The sequence below is a fragment of the Carcharodon carcharias genome, chromosome 10 (genome assembly GCF_017639515.1).
Source record: "Carcharodon carcharias isolate sCarCar2 chromosome 10, sCarCar2.pri, whole genome shotgun sequence".
NCBI classification, from domain to species: domain Eukaryota; kingdom Metazoa; phylum Chordata; class Chondrichthyes; order Lamniformes; family Lamnidae; genus Carcharodon; species Carcharodon carcharias.
The window spans coordinates 149,464,524-149,483,511 of record NC_054476.1 but is presented as its reverse complement, the minus strand read 5'-3'; the positions used below and the strand labels follow the sequence as shown (position 1 = coordinate 149,483,511).

At 40.7% G+C, this 18,988-nt stretch overlaps 1 protein-coding gene across 7 annotated transcripts in view; it reads left to right on the top strand.

The window, feature by feature from the left end:
- The window catches only part of trim37 (tripartite motif containing 37), an 82,260-nt gene that overhangs the window by 45,181 nt on the left and 18,091 nt on the right, over positions 1–18,988 (top strand). For all 7 annotated transcript variants that reach the window (XR_005944244.1, XR_005944243.1, XM_041197901.1 and 4 more), the window contains 6 exons: positions 1,841–2,056; positions 3,994–4,133; positions 5,462–5,541; positions 10,337–10,525; positions 12,611–12,901; positions 18,434–18,568. Coding sequence is in view for 5 of the 7 variants with exons in the window: in XM_041197901.1 (XP_041053835.1) it covers positions 1,841–2,056; positions 3,994–4,133; positions 5,462–5,541; positions 10,337–10,525; positions 12,611–12,901; positions 18,434–18,568 (1,051 nt within the window). In the remaining 2 variants the exon portion in view is untranslated. The remainder of the gene's footprint in view (positions 1–1,840; positions 2,057–3,993; positions 4,134–5,461; positions 5,542–10,336; positions 10,526–12,610; positions 12,902–18,433; positions 18,569–18,988) is intronic.

The window sequence follows — 18,988 nt, the reverse complement described above, 5'->3', positions numbered from 1 at the left end:
GATCATGTCTGTCTTAATCAATTTTTTTGAGGAGGTGACAAGGAGGTTTGATGAAGGTAGTGCAGTGGAATTTAGTGAGGCATTTGACAAGGTCCCACATGGCAGACTGGTCAGGAAAATGTGATCTTATGACATACAGGGAAAGCTGATGATTTTGACCCAAAAATTGGCTGAGTGACAGGAAACAAAGGGTAATGGTTAATGAATGTTTTTGTGAATGGAAAGCTGTTTCCAGTGGTGTTCCACAGGACTCAGTGTTGGGGCCCTTGCTGTATGTCATATATATTAATGATTTTGACTTAAATGTGGGAGGCATGATTGGAAAATTTGCAGATGACACAAAAATTGACCATGTAGTTGATAGTGAAGAGGATAGTTGTTGTCTCCAGAATAATAATATCAATGGTTTGGTTCAGCGGGCAGAAGTGGCAAATGGAATTCAATCCAGAGAAGTGCGAGATAATGCATTTGGGGAGGGCAAACAAAGCAAGGGAATACTTAATAAACGGGAAGTTATTGAGAGGGGTTGAGGAAATGAGACACCTTGGAGTGCATGTCCACAGATCCCTGAAGGCAGCAGGACAGGCAGATAAGGTGGTAATGAAAGCGTATGGAATGCTTTCCTTTATTGGATGAGGTGTGGAATACAAAAGCAGGGATGTAATGATGGAACTGTATAAAATGCTGTTTAGGACACAGCTGGAACATTGTGTACAGTTCTGGTCACCACTTTGCAGGAAGGATATAATTGCTCTGGAAAGAATACAGAGGAGATTTATGAGAATGTTGCCAGGGCTTGAAAATTGCAGCTATGAAGAAAGATTGAATAGATAAAGGTTGTTTTCCATTGAACAGAGGAGGCTGAGAGGTGACCTAATTGAGGTGTACAAAATTATGAGGGGCCTAGATAGGGTAGATGGGAAAGACCCCCCAGCTGAGGGGTCAATTACTAGGGGTCATAGGTTTAAGGTGATTGGTAGGAGGGTTAGAGGAGACATGAACAACGTTTTCACCCAGAGGGTGGTGGGCATCTGGAATTCACTGCCTAAATTGGTGGTTGAGGTTAAAACGCTCAACTCCTTTAAAAGGTACCTGAATCTGCACCTGAAGTGCTGTAACCTGCAAGGCTATGGCTAGTGTTTTTTGGCTGGTGCAGACATGATGGGCTGAATGGCCTCTTTCTGCACCATTAACATTTCTATTGTTTCTATATTTCAATAACTGCTAGAGCCCTAGAGAATCTGTGCTATAAAGAACTCCCATTACCAAATGTTTATGATTTTTCTCCTGGACAGGAGAGGACAGAATCTCTTCAATACAAATTTATATAGTTTAACTTTGAGAAAAATATTTCCTTCATGACATTAATCCTATTTGATTGGGGATTAGAGATCTGCAAGTGGGAGATCCTATTCATCTGTTTAATAAAATCAATAAAACACTTGAATCAATAGAATCCAGGTATATTTGAATATGAAATCCTCTTGCTTTATTGGAGATTAAAATAATGGCTTTTATTTTATTATGGGGATATAGTTGACCTGTTTCCTCATAGGATACCCATGAGGAATGACATGGCCTTATTAGCTTGGTTAGAATTCATGCTTTCCTGCCAGGTACAGGAATCCACTTGTTCCTCGCAGTATTCTGTAAACACAGTACAGCTACCTGTAAAGTAGGAATACTAACAACATTTGAAGAAAAACAAACACCAAGATGACGTTTGTGCATTTAATTGATAAAGGAATGCACCTGCTAATTCATTCTGTGCTTTGGAAAATTTGGTCTTTAAAAATCTCTTTAATTTGTATCTTCCCTGTCCCCGTCCCAAACTCTGCAGAGATTGGCCATTGAACTTTCACGTAACAGGGCATCACAAACCTTGTCGCCACCCGATACACACTTGAGCCCACAAAGCAGTGATTGCTCTGACACAAGGACAAAAAAGCTTGTTCATAATGAAGATCTGCCAGCAGAGGGAGCATGCTCAGTATTGGCTATCAGCCAGGTCAAAGAGGCAGAAGAAGAGGACAAGACTGCGCAGGATGACTCAAATGTAATTGGTTTAGTTACAACTACAGACTTGCTTTAGTTCTTAATTTTGTTTTGAAAGCCCTTTTTGTGTCCAATCTAATTTTTGTGAAACTTCCATCAGAATTTCAGGAAAATGTACCTGTGATCTTTTTAAAATCTTACAAAATTTCAAACATTGCCACTTGCTTCCAGAAAACTAAGTGTAATCTGGCTTAGTTATCTGTGCTGCATAATTGAATAACTTCTGTGCACAGTCTAGGCATTGACATATGGCTCATGTATTTCCCTACATCCTCTTTAAAGTTGTTCATTGTATGCTAAATAAGTATTATATTGTTTGTAAAAGACGAAAAAGTAAACACGTAGAAGAGGTATCTCCTTTTTTTAGCAATTTCCCTCTGGATCGAGGATGACTTGCTTCCACTCTGGTTCGTAGGATTCTGAGATGGCAGATAAGTCTGACATGCGTTCCACAGACTTTGCCACGTGCAGGGTAGGTGGTACTTGGAGGGTTGGGCTGTTTGGAGGTTTGTGTGCTCTGATGCCTCAACTTCGCCTCTACATATCACCGAATTAAAGCCTAATGATGGATTTGGTGCTTTCCCAAGAGAACCTTCTCCATTTTGGTCAGTCACAAGCCAGGGACTCCCATGAGTCGGCAGGGAATTTTGACTTCTTCAGAGGGCATCCAGAAAAGCGTTTCTACTGTCCTACTGGGAGTCTCCTGCCATGACAAAGTCCGAGTAGAACAGCTGCTTCGGATAGCATCAGGCATACAAACATGTCCCGCCCAGCTAAGCTGGTTTTGTCTGATTATTGCCACAATACTGGGCATGTTGGCTTAGGAGAGGATGCTGCTGTTGGACTGCCTTTCTTGCCACTGGATTTGGAGGATCTTGTGAAGGCACCGCTGGTGGTACTTCCCCAGTGCTTTGAGATGCCTTGTGTAGGTTGTCGAAGTCTCCGAAGCACATAGGAGCATGGGATCACTGCTGCTCTGTAAGTCATGACCTTAGTGTTGGGTTTGAGAGCCTGATCCTCAGATATTCTATTTCTCAGTCGTCCAAAAGCTGAGCTGGCATGTTGAGGCGATGATGAATTTTGTTGTCTGTCTGCTGTTGTCAAGAGAGGCTCCCAAGATACGGGCAATGGTCTGTTTTCCAGGATCTCGCCAATGATAAACTAGAGAGAGGTGTTGTGCTTGAGTTATTTAGAAGAGGACCTTAGTTTTCCGAGTGTTTAGTAAAAGACCCATTTTTCTCTCATACCTCAACCATAAGCCTCTGGGATATGCTATCATGATTGCATCAGAGCATTAGTTGGTTTGCATTCAGGGCACCAAGTCTCAAGAATGAAAACAGAATTACCTGGAAAAACTCAGCAGGTCTGGCAGCATCGGTGGAGAAGAAAGTTGACGTTTCGAGTCCTCATGACCCTTCAACAGAACTGATCATAAGGACTTGAAACGTCAAATCTTTTTTCTTCTGCACCGATGCTGCCAGACCTGCTGAGTTTTTCCAGGTAATTCTGTTTTTGTTTTGGATTTCCAGCATCTGCAGTTTTTTGTTTTTATCTCAAGAATGAAATACCTGCAAGTTGAGTGTCAAGAGCATCAACATGTTGCATGTGATTAACTGAACCATTGCAAAAGTTCATTGTTCTGTTATCACATTCTTTTAAGCCTTGATCTAGTAATGGCTACTAGAAGAGTCCTTCTGTCTGGAAAATGCTTGCTTAGGCAGCCCACCTGAGAATGAAATTCGCCCTTATGTAATACTTTTTATGAAATTCTTTATCGTTTTTTGTAAACTGATGAATGATTGTGCATATCCTTTTCATTACTGTGTATGTTTCAAAATTATAAGTTTCCTTGCAGTTAATGAAACATTAAGGTAATTGAAATGTTTGAAAAGAATCAAAATGCTTTTAATTAATATAACATTTCTCTTGTTTGTTAAGCATGACCTTTCAGATGGTGATTTGGACATAGAATGCCTCACTGTGGATGATGAATTGATCCAACTTGATGGCAGCAGCTCCTCTGCTAGTTCCACAGCAACCAGTAATACTGAGGAAAATGACATTGATGAGGAGACCATGTTAGTATTGCCATGCAATCTCCTAGCGGTCTATTTCATGTCTGTTGATACTATTATTCACTTAAAAAAAAAAATCATTAGAATAGTTCAGTAAAGGAGATCGTTCAACTCACCAAGTCTGCACTGGCTCTTTCGAAGAGCAATTCATTTGGTTCCACTCCCCACTCTTGCCCCATATCTGTGTAGTTTTTTCTCCCAAGTATTTATCCAATTCCCTTTTGAAACCTGTTTCTATCACCCTGTTAGCGCATTCCAAAACATATCCACTCATTACATGTTGGGGTGGGGGAAATGTTTTTCCTCGTGTTGCCTCTGGTTCTTTTGGCAATCAGTTTAAATCTGTTTATTCTGGTTATCGACCCTTTGGAAACAGTTTCTCCTTATTTACTATCTAATCCCATCAGGATTTTATTCACTTCTATCAAATCTCCTCTTTGCTTTCTATAGAGCAGGGAAGACAATCCCAGTTTCTTCAGGATCCATGTTATGATAATCCTGCATCCCTGGGATTATTCAAGTAAACCTCATCTGTACGCTCAAATGTTTGTGTCGTCCTTAGAAATATTCCAGCTGGGGTTGAACTAGTGTTTTAAGTTTAGCATAACTTGATGTTGGCTAGAGTTCTTACTCCTAATTTAATATGCAGTAGCCCTGCTGGAGAGATTTGGACTCTTCTCTGCCCCTTATGAAAGCCCTACCAACACACGCCATCTTGGCTCTTGGGAAGAATTGCCACTCGGGCAAGATGCCTGAGGGCTGCCAGCGCCCCCAAATCCATAACCAGCTTGAACCAGTCTTTTGAGAGTGCCAGGGCAGAATTTTCCTCTAGGGTACCAGTGTATAGATCATCACTCTTCAAGTTCCTGATCTGCAGTGGACATGCTTCAAAGGGAAATAAACAATGGGAGAGTTTGCCCAAGCTGTATGTGTGCACCCTAGTGACCAATTTTATAATAGCAAGAGGAGTTCAGATAGCAGTCTTCCCTCTTAGCAAGAATAAGAATTACTCAGCTGTTTTTAAAGAAATGTTGCACTTCCATTTATTTCAGAATTGAGGGAGAAGATTTCACTCATGGCTACTGTCAAATGCATACTGTACAGTACCTAAGTATTTGGCCACCTGGTGCTCATTGATATAGGCATTTCTTAGTAGCATGAGCTTGACATTGTGCAAAGATGACTTCTGAAGAAACTTTGACACACTTGGATTGATCCGAGATATGTTTTGGTCTTTTTCCAGATCTTGAATTAAGCTCACCTAATAACTGGCTTGAATTTTATGAGTTCCTTGTTACGCTGAAGTAACTTTTCAAGCTTTACCTTTCCAGGTCTGGAGAGAATGATGTTGAATACAGTAACAACATGGATTTGGAGGAAGGAGAGTTGGATGATTCAGCAGGAGCTTCTGGTAAATCTGAGATTGGGCACATTGGAAGTAAAATATGTTTGGTCAGAATGGGGAGCAATTGTTTTGCAAATGAGTGGCATGCTTCAGTCAGTACCATCCTCAGTTCAGATAGTTAAACATCTGCTGAAGGTGCTCAAGGTGAAAGGATTTTTCAGGAATGAAAGATTAGCTTTTTTTTAATCCAGTGTCATCACCTAGTCCTAGGTTGGATTCAAGATGGGTTAGATGCACAGTGCACAGTGAACAGGAATAGAGCATTCAGCTCCTTAAGCGTGTTCAGCTTTCCATTAGATCATGGCTGATATCCACCCAGGTTCCATAACCCTTATTATCCTTGGCTTAACAAAAATCTATCAGTCTTGGTACTGAAATTTTGAATTGACCCCTCCTAACCTCAACTGCTTTTTTGCAGAATGTTCCAGATTTTCCCTACCTTTTGAGTGAACGAGTGCTTCCTGACATCACCCTTGAATGGGCTAGTTCTAATTTTAATGTTATTCCCCATTGTTCTGAACTCCCCCACCAGAGGAAATAGTTTCCTTATCTACACTATTAACCCCTTTTAGTCATTTTAAATACCTACATTAGGTCATCCTTTAATCTTCCAAACTCAAGGGAATGCAAGCCTCATAGTTTAATGCTTTTAGCCCAGGTATCATTTCCTGCATTTTTTAATTTGTTCCCACATCTGCAATTAAATGCAGGAGCAACAAGAGAAGAGAGATTTGCATTGTGGACCTTTACATCTATCCATCTGTGAATAGTAATTTCTCACCAATAACAATGTTCCTTGATCCTAAATCAAATTTCACAAGTCACTTCCTCTCATCAGACTCTGGGTTCCTTTTAAAAATGGGAAAGCTAAAAACTGTGTCTGGTTTCCAGAAATCAGGTAGGGATGGGGTCTTCATTAACAGTGGATAAAATAGGGAGCGCACACACTTCTAATCACCTGAGGCAGGAGCCTAAATTGAAGAGAACTTTTTTTTTAAAAGTGCTCATCCATTTACAGTAAAATGTTAAAACATGGTACTGCAAATTTACAGTGGATCTATCTACATCTGAAAGAGAAAGCAAGTTGTGTATTTTGAGTGAAACCTTTCATAGCTAAATCTTCCTTCTAATAGTTAGAGACCAACTGTGTATTTCCACAATTCTTTTAGATTTCCAGCATTTTATCTGAACAATTGGAGCGATATCTAATTTAATGTGAAAATCCCTCATCACCTGTCCTGAACTCGATCCAGCTTCATGAGAGGAAGTCTAGACAAGTGACCTGCTTTGTGATCTCCTTAGTTGTGTTGTCTGGGATCATGCAGCTACCAATTTTTTTTTTTCCCCATCAACAACAGCTTGTATGTATATAGTACCTTTTAACATAATAAAACATCCCAAGGTGCTTCATAGGAGCTTTAGCGCATAAAACTTGACACAGCCACAAAAGGAGATATTAGGGCAGATTATCAAAGGCTTGGTCAGAGATAAGTTTTAAGGGCTTAAAGGTAAAAAGAGAGGTAAAGAGGTTTAGGGAGTCGATTCCAAACTGCTGGGTTAGATAGAGGGGGGAAGGAAATCAGGAATGCACAAGTCCAGAATTAGAAGAGTGCAGAGACCTTGGAGATTTGTAGGGATGGAGGAGATTACAGAGATAGGGAGGGGAAAGCGATTGGGGGGGATTGAAGACCAGGATGAGAATAAACAAAAATAAATTGTGGCTAGTGCAGGTCAGTGAGCACAGGGGTGATGGTGGTTATGCCTTGCCCTCTTTGCTTGGTGCAGTGGTTTGAAGGGGAGGCAGGGGCGTAGTGATATTGTCACCGAGCTAGTATTCCAGAAACACATGGTAATGCTCTGGGGTCCCGAGTTTGAATCCCACCACAGCAGATGGTGAAAGTTGAATTCCATAAAAATCTGGAATTAAAGTCTGATGATGATCGTGGAATCCTTGCTGATTGTTGTAAATCATTACCTGGCCTACATGTGATTCCAGACCCATAGCAATATGGTTTACTCTTAAATGCTTTTTGAACAAGGGCCACACATCCCATGAATGAATTTTTTAATAATCCGCAGTGGATTTCCTATTGATATCAACATTCATTTTTTAAAAATGAATACTACAGACATCCAAAATATTTTTCTCTTGGGAGATCTGGAATGGTAATTCAAGTGTTCGTTCATTCGTTCGTCCCCACTGTGTACACACTTCCATGCATAACCCTCCAAAAAAAAAAGAATAGCCGTTATAATTGTGTATAATTCGAGTGAAAATGCAGGATATCACATGGGATTTTACAAAATTTATACAATTAAAGTTCAGATCATAACTGCTGATTGTTCAAGCACAAATCCAGTATCCTTTTTCTGTCAGACTGTGTGGTATCGTAGCTCACAAGCTCAGACCTGAGTGCATTGCAGCACACGGAGATCTGCCTCACCTCAGCCCTCCCTATTCTCCAGACACCTAGCTGCCTGTTCCACCAGGCAATCCAAAGTCTGGGGAAATCCAAAATCTGGCCTGGTCTCTGCCCTGAGGGTGCTGGGTTTTGGACATTGGTTCTGTAGTGATGCATTTGTATAATCTTGAGCAAATTTTGGATGATTACCTATGCAAGGGTATCCAATGTGCAGATACAGCAAGATTTTCCTAGAACAGGAAAAGGATGTTCAACCACTTGAGCCTGTTCCAGATTATGGCTGAACTATGCCTCAAATCTGGTTATCCGCCTTTGATACCTTTGCCTTTCAAAAAAAACTCAGCAATCTTGGTCTTGAAAATTTAAATTGTTCCAGCATCCATGTCCTTTCAGGGCAGAGTCACAAATTACCATTACTGAGAAAAAAAGTGCTTTCTGATTTAAATCCTGAATGGCTTGGCTCTAATTTTAAGATTGTGTCCCTTTATTCTGAACTCCCCACCAAGAAAAGTACACCTTAGCCTTATCTTTTGCATTGATGTGCTGGGCTGCTCCATTATTGAAGATGAGGTTATTTGTGGACCATCCTCCTCCAGTGAGTTGTTCAGTTGTCCACCATCATTCGCGATTGCAGTCACTACCATCTCCGCACTGAGGATATCCTCCGTTGTGTTGTGTGGCACTACCACAGTGCTAAATGGTATAGATATAGAGGGCAATGACATTTATCACATCTTGCCGATCAGTGTATGTTCTCTTTACCCTTACTCTCTATCTCCACCTTCCTTGCAAGTTCGGCTCCTATTTTGTGCAATTTCATTTTTGTTGATCTTTTATCAAATCCCTTCTGGAAGTTCATATAATATATGTAGATATTCCTTTTATCCACAATTTTTTAAAGACCTCAAAAAAAAAAGCCAATCAACTGGTATAATCTGACACACCTTTACTAATCCCCTTGCTGACTCTTTGACCATCTTCTCCAAGTGCTCAGTCACTCTGCCCCTGATGACTGATTCCAGTAAGTTTACCACAACAGACATCTCTGGTTACCTGGCAGATCTGTAACTAAACCATCTGCAATTTTTTCACTTAGTTTCCATTCCTGGGTATTAAAGTAAATATCAGATCTTGGAGATTTGTTCTTCTGAAGTTCCATTATTTTTTCCAATACAATGGATTCAAATCCAATTGATCTATTTTTAGTTTCCCTTGTGCCCCTGGTAATTTATCCTCTTCCTCAATTGTGAAGACAGGTTACTAAATACTCATTAAGTAAGTCTGCCATTTCCTCCATTTGCTGATGAGGATTCAGATCCTCACTTTTGGATCTCTGCATGATTGATTCTTGATCAGCTAAGCTTGGGTTAGGGGGTCAAACAAAGGACAGACACATCCCTCAATTTGTTTTTAAATTAACTTCCCTTGCAGGGGATATCATTTGGTGGGCTTCAACACTCTGGCTCAGTCTCTGCCTGATCTTCCGTCAGTTAAATTGTGAAGGGCTGAGAGAACCAAAAGGAACAGGCTGAGTGATTTGGGAGGAAATCCCTGGTCTAGAAAGCTGTTTTCTTTTGTATCCATATTTATCATTTTGACCTTTTTAATATTCCTACAAATTCCAGCCATGCCATGTAAATGGGACCTGCCATACAATGATTTTTGACTTGGGGCATTAGTGTCACCAAATGGTTTCTGGTGATACGCTAGCGAAAAATTTAGGCAATTCACTGCCACTTGGCATAGGAGGTGAAAGTCGCCTTTGGGTGTCTCACCAGAGAAAATGGAAAGTGGCAGAGAAAGAGACTGGGCTTCACTGTTCATTTGCATTAGTGGAGTTTAGGCATATCTACATCATCATTATTAACCTTGGAATAGAAAAGAAAGGAACTACACATTTGGAAACGCAAGGCATATTTCTTCTGACAGTTTCTGTCAGAAGAAAAGGTGGGCTGAGGTTTTGGGTGCCGATCCTGTCAGAGATTTGGGCTCTGGGAGATAAATGAGCCCTTTTAATAAAACAAGGAGAAAGCAATAATTGTTGGAATGCCCAAACAGGTTTTAATCTTCCCTTTTATCCCAATAGCCATACTCTTGTTGAGGGGGTTGCATTCAGTCTATCCACACAAATAATTATTAGTTGTGATATAGTGAAACATTATGAATGTTTCAGGAATTCTTGGGGGTTTTGTGGATAACTTGTCATGTCGCTTAGAATTTTAATAATTGAGTTTATCACCTTTGCTGGCAGTTAAAAGCATTGAATAATGTTTTCTTTCTTTCAGAAAATCGGATTTCTTTCTTTTCCCAGTAGATTCTTATTCTTTTGTCTCTTGCATATTTTTGTCATGTTTATACTTTATTTTCACCCTCCACAGGAGGGCTGAACAACCGCAATCGGTCTTCGAGGCGGGGAATGGGCAGTCTGGCATCCACTGCCAGCAGCAGCCTGCTGGACATCGACCCTGTCATTCTCATACAGCTGTTGGACCTGAAGGACCGGAGTAGCATGGAAAACCTGTGGGGCCTTCAACCTCGCCCACCGGCTTCCCTCTTGCATTCCGCAGGTAACGTGCCTAGCCTGTAATTTATAATGTAAATGCCTTGTGTGCAATTCTTTAAAAGACATCCAAGTTAAAACTCCAAAACTAAGGGCCATACATCTAAGATGGGCAACAATAAATCCAAATGGGAAATTCAGAAGGAAGTTCTTTTGAGTTTAGAATATGGAACCATGCGGAGTAGTTGAGAAAAATTGTAGAGGTGCATTTAAGGGGAAGCTACAAAAGTATGAGAGAGAAAGGAATTGAAGGTTACGCTGATAGGATTAGATGAAGATCAATAGTAGGAGGCTTGTATGGAGCATAAACACCAGCATGGACCTGTTGGGCTGAGTGGCCTCTGTCTGTGCTGTAAATTCAGCGTAATTCTATGTAACTCCAAAACTTGGTGATACCTGGAGCCCAGATGACGATGATTTCAGCTTCTAACAACTTGTATTGAAAACTTCCCCCTGGAATGGTTTTTTTTAAAAAAATCAATCACTTTAATTTCCACACTTGGATTTGTTGACAGAAGCTACAGTATTTGGTAATAAGCCAAATTTCCCAAAGCACTTGACAGCTAATGATGCCGTTTGGAAGTGTAGTCATGCAGTTGTGATATAGGAAACACATCATTGTGCAGTTTAAATTTGCTGTAAGTTTGTCTTTGATTAGTAAAATCCTGGTTGTTCTTTCACGGCCTTCAAGGTATCATTTTTTGTGTGGGAGAGATTACATGGCAGACTGCACTGTAGAATAGTGTTTGCAATTCTTTAGCTCTTCTGCACCAACCCCTCCCTTCCCTAATTTGGAGATTGTATTCCTTCTGTGCTGCATAGTGGAAATCCAAAACAAAAATACCTGGAAAAACTCAGCAGGTCTAGCAGCATCTGCAGAGAGGAACACAGTTAACGTTTCGAGTCCGAATGATCCTTCAACAGAACTAAGTGAAAATAGAAGAGAGGTGAGATATAAGCTGGTTTAAAGCCGAGTAGGACAAGTAGAGCTGGATAGAGGGCACTGGCCTCAAGCATCCTTCTATTCCTTTTTCCCTCATGTACTTGCCCATCTTTCCCTTAAATGCCCCTATGCTGTTCAATTCAACTATTCCTTGTAGCAGCAAGTTCCACATTTCAACCACTCTCCTGAACTCCCTTCTGGATTTATTAATGACTCCTAGTTTGGACTCTTTCCAGAAGCAAAAAGTCTGTCTATTACTATCAAACCCTTTCATAATTTAAAGACATGCCTTAGGTCTCTCCTGAGCTTTTTCTTAGAGAAAAGACCACTGCCTGTTCAAACTTTCCTGATGTATGTATGTGTAAATTGTATACTCAACACCAGGAAATTCTCCTTTAGTACCTTAGTTCCTGACCTTCTCTAAATCAGCACTGGGGCTACGAGCTGAGGGTCATCAGTGTGTGTTCAAACTGAGCATCTTCTCTACTTTGTCTTTTCCAAAGCGCTTATGGTGGTGAGTTTATCCAGTGAGTTGCTGAGCCAAACCAGCCAGTAGTTGACAGGAGATGCACCCTAGATCAAGGATGGGAAACTTAGTAACTGCTGAGTGTCATCTCATACTGGAAAGGTTTCTGAGTAAGGTAATATGTTTCAATGCAGTAACTTTCAAACTTTTTTTGGTTGAAGGACTCAGTTTAAAATGGATTAGTCATCACAAGCATCCCCCCGCCCAATCCAAATTTACATTATAATACTTATAAAAGCTGGATGAATTTATATTTTGGAATCTCTTGAGTAAACGTTTCAAAAAAAACCTCCTCTCTCTTGAACAAGGCTGAACTCACCTGGCACTCGCCACCAGCCTTGATAACTGTGGATCTGCCTGACCATCTTCCTGTAACTCTCCCTGCTCCTTCATGCACTCTCCCCTCTAAGGTGAGATGGCCAGCCCATTGTGTGCTGTATATGTGACAGCTGCACTCTGCTCCCAGCTCACATCCCAAGTCCATCTCCAACCACCGCTCATTTGCATACAGCTTGACTATTTCATGAACACTATAGAAAGTCTCTGGATCCCAGTTTGAGAAACACTTTTAATGGGCTTGTTCATTTGTTTCTAAAATTATTTTGCCTTCTTTACATATTAAGCTCAATGTCGTAAAGATCGTGACCAGCGGAGACAGCAAGCTGTGCGCCGATCACCTCCCAATTCTGGGGTTCTGAAGAGATTGAAGGCCCAAATGGCTGAAGTCAGGAGCAAAATGTCTGAAGTTAAAAGCCAGATGTCTGAGGCGAGAAGTAACACAGTATTGTGTGCTGATTTGGGGGCAAATTGTACCACTCACGCAGGAGAACAGGGACCATCAGGCCCCTGTGGAATTGACAGCTTCCGGAGAAATGAATCGGGGCTAGACCTCCTTTCTAATTACATAACATTTGGTGAGTGAGTGATGGAGAAAGGGTTAACACTTGCCATGTGACCAAACAGAAGAATGTAAAATGACGTAGTTACTACATGCGCTATTAAAATTGATTTTAGGTTTATTCGGAGAAAATATTTAAATGTGAAAAAAATTGATGTCAGGAGTAGAGAAAATACTACAATCTGTTATAAAGGATGTGAGGAGTGGGCACCTAGAAAAATAATGACCTGACTGGGTCGAGTCAACATGGATTTGTGAATGGGAAACCATATTTTGACTAACCTGTTAAAGTTTTTTGAGGATGTTACTAGCAGAATGGATAGGGGAGAATTAGTGGATGTGGTGTAATTGGATTTTCAGAGAGGCTTTCAATAAGGTCTCTCACAGGAAGGTTAGTAAACAAAATTAGAGCATGTGGAATGGGGGATAATATACTGGCATGGATTGAGGATTGGTTCACGGACAGAACACAGAGTAGGAATAAATGGATCATTCTCAGGTTGCAAGGCTAGTGGGATACTGCCAAGATCAGTACTTGGACCCGGTTATTCACAATCTGTATCAATGATTTTGATGTGGGGGTCAAATGGAATATTTCCAAGTTTGTGGATGACACAAAGCTAGGTGGGAATGTGTGTTGTAAGGATGATGCAAAGAGGATTCCAGTAGATTTGGACTGGCTTAGTGAAGGGGCAAGAACATGGCAGATGGAATATAATATGGATAAGTGTGAGTTTATCCCCTTTGGGGGGGGGGAGGAATGGAGGTGCAGAGGCTTTCTTAAATTAGTAACTGAAAGCTAACATGCAGGTCCATCAGGTAGTTGGGAAGGCAAATGGTATGTTGACTTTTACTCCTGTACTCAAATCTTCTTGCGCTAAAGATGTCTTGCAGCAATTGCATAGAACCTTGGTTAGACCACCTTACCTAAGGAAGGATATACTTACCCTAGGGGGAGAGGAAGGATATACTTAGCATAGGTGGAGTATAGCAGAGGTTCACCAGGCTAATCCCTGGGATCGTGGGATTGTCTTATGCAGAGCAATTGAGAAGACTTTGTCCGTATTCTGTAGAGTTTAAAAGAATGAGAGGTGATCTCGTTGAAGCATATAAAATTCTTCCAGGGCTAGAGAGGGTAGATGCAGAAAGGATGTTTCCCCTGGCTGAGGGGGCTTTAGAACCAGTCTCCTGAATAAGAACCATTTCATTTAGGACTGATGAGGAGGAATTTATTCACTCAGGAGGGTGGTGAATCTTTGAAATTCTCTACCCCAGAGGCTAATGTTCAGTCATTGAATATGTTCAAGACAGATGGATAGATTATTCTAGATACTAATGACATCAAGAGATAGTGCAGGAAAATGTCATTGAGTTGGAATCAGCACTCGTGCTAGATCAACCATGGTCTAGTTGAATGGTGGAGCAGGCTTGAGGGGTTGAATTCTTTGCAGGCAAAACCTACATTGTTGCCCATCCCATCCCTAATTGCCGGGTAGTTAAGAGTCAACCACATTGCTGTGGGCCTGGAGTAACATGTAGGCCAGGCTGGGTAAGGATGGCAGATTTCCTTCTGCTAAAGGCATTAAATGGACCAGATGGGTTTTTTCAACAATCAATGATAGTTTCGTGGTCACTATTGCCGAGATTAGCTTTATAAGCCAGATTTATTAATGAATTCAAATTCCACCAGCTGCCATGGTGGGATTTGAACCCATGTCCCCAAAGAATTCGTCTGGGCTTCTGGATTACTAGTTCAGTGACATTACCACTATGCCATCATCTCCCCATATATGGCCTACTCCTATTTCCTGTGCTTTGTGTGGAAATCTCAAGTGGGTGCTGCTGTCTGAGCAGAATTAAAGAAAATCTTTGCTAATATGTTGATACTACATTATACTGCTTTAAAGTATATCCTGGCCAGGTCACAATTTAAAATTTGTACTTGCCTAATGTGTGGCCAACTGACCTAACCAACACCCATCCCATCCCTTAGTTAACCATGTATTTTGGGTCCCAACCAACATTTTTAACTGGCTGCCAAGTAAAGACAAACCTTGGTAGAAATGTTAAAACAGCCGTTGTATAATCACATTGCAGCAATTGTGCATTGTAAGGTGCAAGTGGAGGATGAAAAATATCGCCATTCAAAATGGCAAACCATTCTACAGAAGTTCAGAACTGAGGCTTAAAATTTAATCTTATTTTTTAAAAACAAATCTTTACAATTTCTGAAAAGTCCATTTGTAGTCCTCTGGTGAGTTGCGATGTGCTGGGATGGCCAAATTTAACAAGTGAAAGTCAAGAATAATTGCATGTAAATTAGGTGAGATATTGCCAGAATTAGAAGAAGCTATAGTTTGATTGTAGCCATAGTGTGGCTGATTCTCTTTTCATCCTCTGACTGATCCAAGCACATAAGCAGGCTGTAAACGTTAATTTAATTGCCTTGCCAAGTTGATCACTTTCGCTGGTTAGGCCACAACTGGAGTACTGTGTGCAATTCTGGTCACCACGTTATAGAAAGTATGTGATTGCACTGGAGAGGGTGCAGAGGACACTTACCAGCATGCTGCCTGGGCTGGTGGGCCTGAGCTGTGAGGAAAGATTGGATTGGCTGGGGTTGTTTTCCTTGGGACAGTGAAGGTTGAGAGGGGACCTGGTAGAGGTGTATAAGATTAAACGGCATAGTATGGATAGGAAGGCACTATTTCCATTAGAGGGGTCAATAACCAGGGGGCATAGATTTAAGGTAAAAGGTAGAAGGCTAGGAGGGGAGTTGAGAAATATTTTCACCCAGAGAGTGGTGGGAGTCTGGAACTCTCCGCCTCAAAGGGTGGTTGAGTCAGAAACCCTCAACTTTTAATAAGTATTTAGATATTCACTTGCGTTGCCTCCAGGGTTATGGGTCAAGCGCTGGAAAATGGGATTAGTGTAGTCAGATCTTTGTTGACCGGTGCTGACACGATGGGCTGAATGGCCTCCTTCTGTGCTGTAAACAGCTGAATCCATGAGACAATTTCTGACATGATTGACAGTAATGGAATTCTGCCTGTGTTTGATATTATGCAATGCTGCTGGGGTTCGAAGTTTTAACCTGAAATGTATAAAGTTATCGGTTGTCATGTTCTGCATGATCTCTACAATGCTGTTCAAGTGGTATACGACATATTTTTAGTATCATTCCTGTGGAACCATCAACCAGCACCAGGTGTAACATAGATTCAAGTGTGCTGTTAAAACAACTAAAAACTTAGTTGCAGTTAAATACTATTTTCATCTAAATACTCATTATGTACTAACAAGTAAGCAAGTTTGCTTTGTCACAAGTACTAGTTTTTCAGGAGTGAACCATGTTTTCATCAGTACATGCAATTTATATTTATTTCAAAAGAGAATAATGATGCAGCCACAAAAACCTTGCTATATCTATTGACTGATAGAAATCCAAGGAAACAATTTCCTATTTGGGTTACTCCAATTGACTGTCTTGCAGCTAAATCTAGCATTGGTGAAGAATTCTATCCAAAATGTCAATTTGTCTATTTTCTTTACAAGCTCCAATTTGAGCTGCTGTGTGTTACAAGCACTTTTTTGTTCTTTTGTTTCTAGTGTTATAGCCTTTCACTATAATCAGGCTGTTGGGGTGCAGACCATTAAATAGTTGACTGATGTATGTGTTCCTTGGAATCCAATTCTGTACTAATACCCAAGTAATCATCACCTTTAACAAAAGACGCTGGAAATCTAAAATAAAAACAGAAACTGCCTATATTGACAGCAGACCTATTAGTATTTGTGTAGAGAAAAGATGGGTTGACTCTTCAGGTGAAGACTCGACATGTGAGATACTGAGCAAAAGGTCTTTTAGAATGATGACCCTTCTCTTTTTATACATGCTGATAAGCATGCTTTGTTTTTCAAGTATTATTCTGTTTTTACTACTCATTGCCTTTTAGTTAGAGAGTGTCCCAGCTGGGCGAGATCGTTGAATACTGTCAAGAGTGTGACAGTCACATTTTTTCCTTTTTTGCCTCCCCCCTCCCTTTTGAGCAAGCGTCATGGTGACTATTGGAATCAGCAAGCGTCAAGGTGACTATTGGAATCATTAGATATCGATGAAATTGTGTAGACCGGTCAAGATCTGCAGCAGCTGGTGGTGGGCATTAAATGGACTTTCCTGGTCCTGAGAAGTAACTTGGCTCAAAGGGTTTTTAAAAGGCTTGATTGAAAATTTGTGCTTGTAGAGATTTGCTTTTGCAATGCTCAGAACGTAGGACAACCATGTCACCATCTGCACTGCAACCCAACTAAAATATATAACAGGTAGACATTGGGATAGCCTCATACCTGATCCGTTGCAAAGCTTGTAACACTGATTTTAGAAACCTGCCACCGATCCCTCTTGAAGTTACTTGATGCTATAAATTCATCGTTATTTCAGATTACCGTACCTTAGTAGCACAAGCAAAAGATCAGGTATAAGTAAAAACTTTTTTTCAATTTTCTCCTTTTTTTCCTTTTCTGGAGGAACTGGCTCTCAGTTTATTACACTGTCACGTGTTTTGGGACTCCTCCAGTACTACCAAGTGACTTTTCTAAATGTGTGTCAGCCGTGTAGAGGCATCGTAGTCAAGTCTGATACAGCTCTCAAACAACAGCCACATGAGCACTTCCAGTAGAGGGCACTGGATAGTAATCCAGAGTTGAAACTGGCACTTTGAACTTGCCATTCTTTATAGTCTTAACCCAGCAGAGCTGGAGCTCATCCAACCTGTAACCAGTAGCCCATTAGGAACTGACCACACTTGTTTAAAAGGTAAAAGTAATTCTATACCGTCTGTATTTACTTTTATAGAGCAATGTGATAGTGAAGCTCTTTGTGTTGAGTGCCTGACTGAGATTTTCCTTCCCCCACTCCCCAAAAGAAATCGGCTTTTATTTGCTGCAGGCAGTCAAAGATACTCAATGGAAATAAAGCTCTAAACACTTAGTGAAATGTTGTAAAGTGCTAGAATCTAATGCTGAGTGATCAGATTGGAGTTGCCTTGGAAACAGGATTGATCTGCTTGAGAGTACATTCTGGTCGCCCTTAGCCCGTTCTTTCTGACGTCAAAACAGTAAATGGCCTGTGAGCATGAATTTGATTTGGTAAGCACGAGGAAAGTCTTTGTGAAGAGGACATTTAAAAAAAAACAAAGTCCTCAAGTGAGCTGGGTGTTTGTGGGTATCCATAACAAGCTTGGACAAGAGAGAAAATTGATCTCAATAAACAGGCCTCTTAGCTTCTGTATAAAGAGAAGAGAGATGTAAACCTGTCTTCAGATTCTTATGGATTTGTTTTTACTTTAGGTTTCCAGCATCTGTATTTTTTTTTAAATTAAGACTTGATCATCTGTCAAGTAACAATCCTGATTTTTCACTACAATATTTCTTGCATCTTTTTAAAGCACACGAAGGGCTTTCAGATAATAGCAATTGAGTTTGTGGGGTTCAGCAAAATGGATGGACTTTAACTTGTAAAATTTCCCCCTTCGATTTTTGCCTTCAGCATCCACAAAGAAATGTGGATCTCCAAAACACGGTCGCTCTGGTTCATCAGGGACCAGTTTCTCTCTCCGCAGAGCACTGGAATGTGGGGATAAAGATCTCCACTGCCAGGAGAATTGTCAACCCAGCACAGCAGGTAACCATTGTAATTTGTTTAGTTCCTCTAGTATGTTTACCATATTATATAGCATTAAAATAATTATCTATTCTTGTGGTCACATAAGGAGGCTGAATACATCCAGAAACCTACCCTTGATAATTAGAGCAGATGATTTGGCATAGAGTGCCATTCCATTGACTTCTACACTTAAATGTAGTATGATTTGCTGTTTGAGGAATGAAGTTTTTGGATCAGAAATCCTTTAAGTATAGATGTCTGAGTAATAAATGATTTGCAACAAATGGCTTGGCCTACCCATAACATGTCTAAACCTCCTCCTGACTTTGGAACTAGACCTTGTGCACATGCTTGTTTAGATGTCGTCTAGTATAAACTGATAGCCAGCTTAATGTTCCATATACGCTGATGCTTTCCACTTCTGGCTCACTGCTGTCC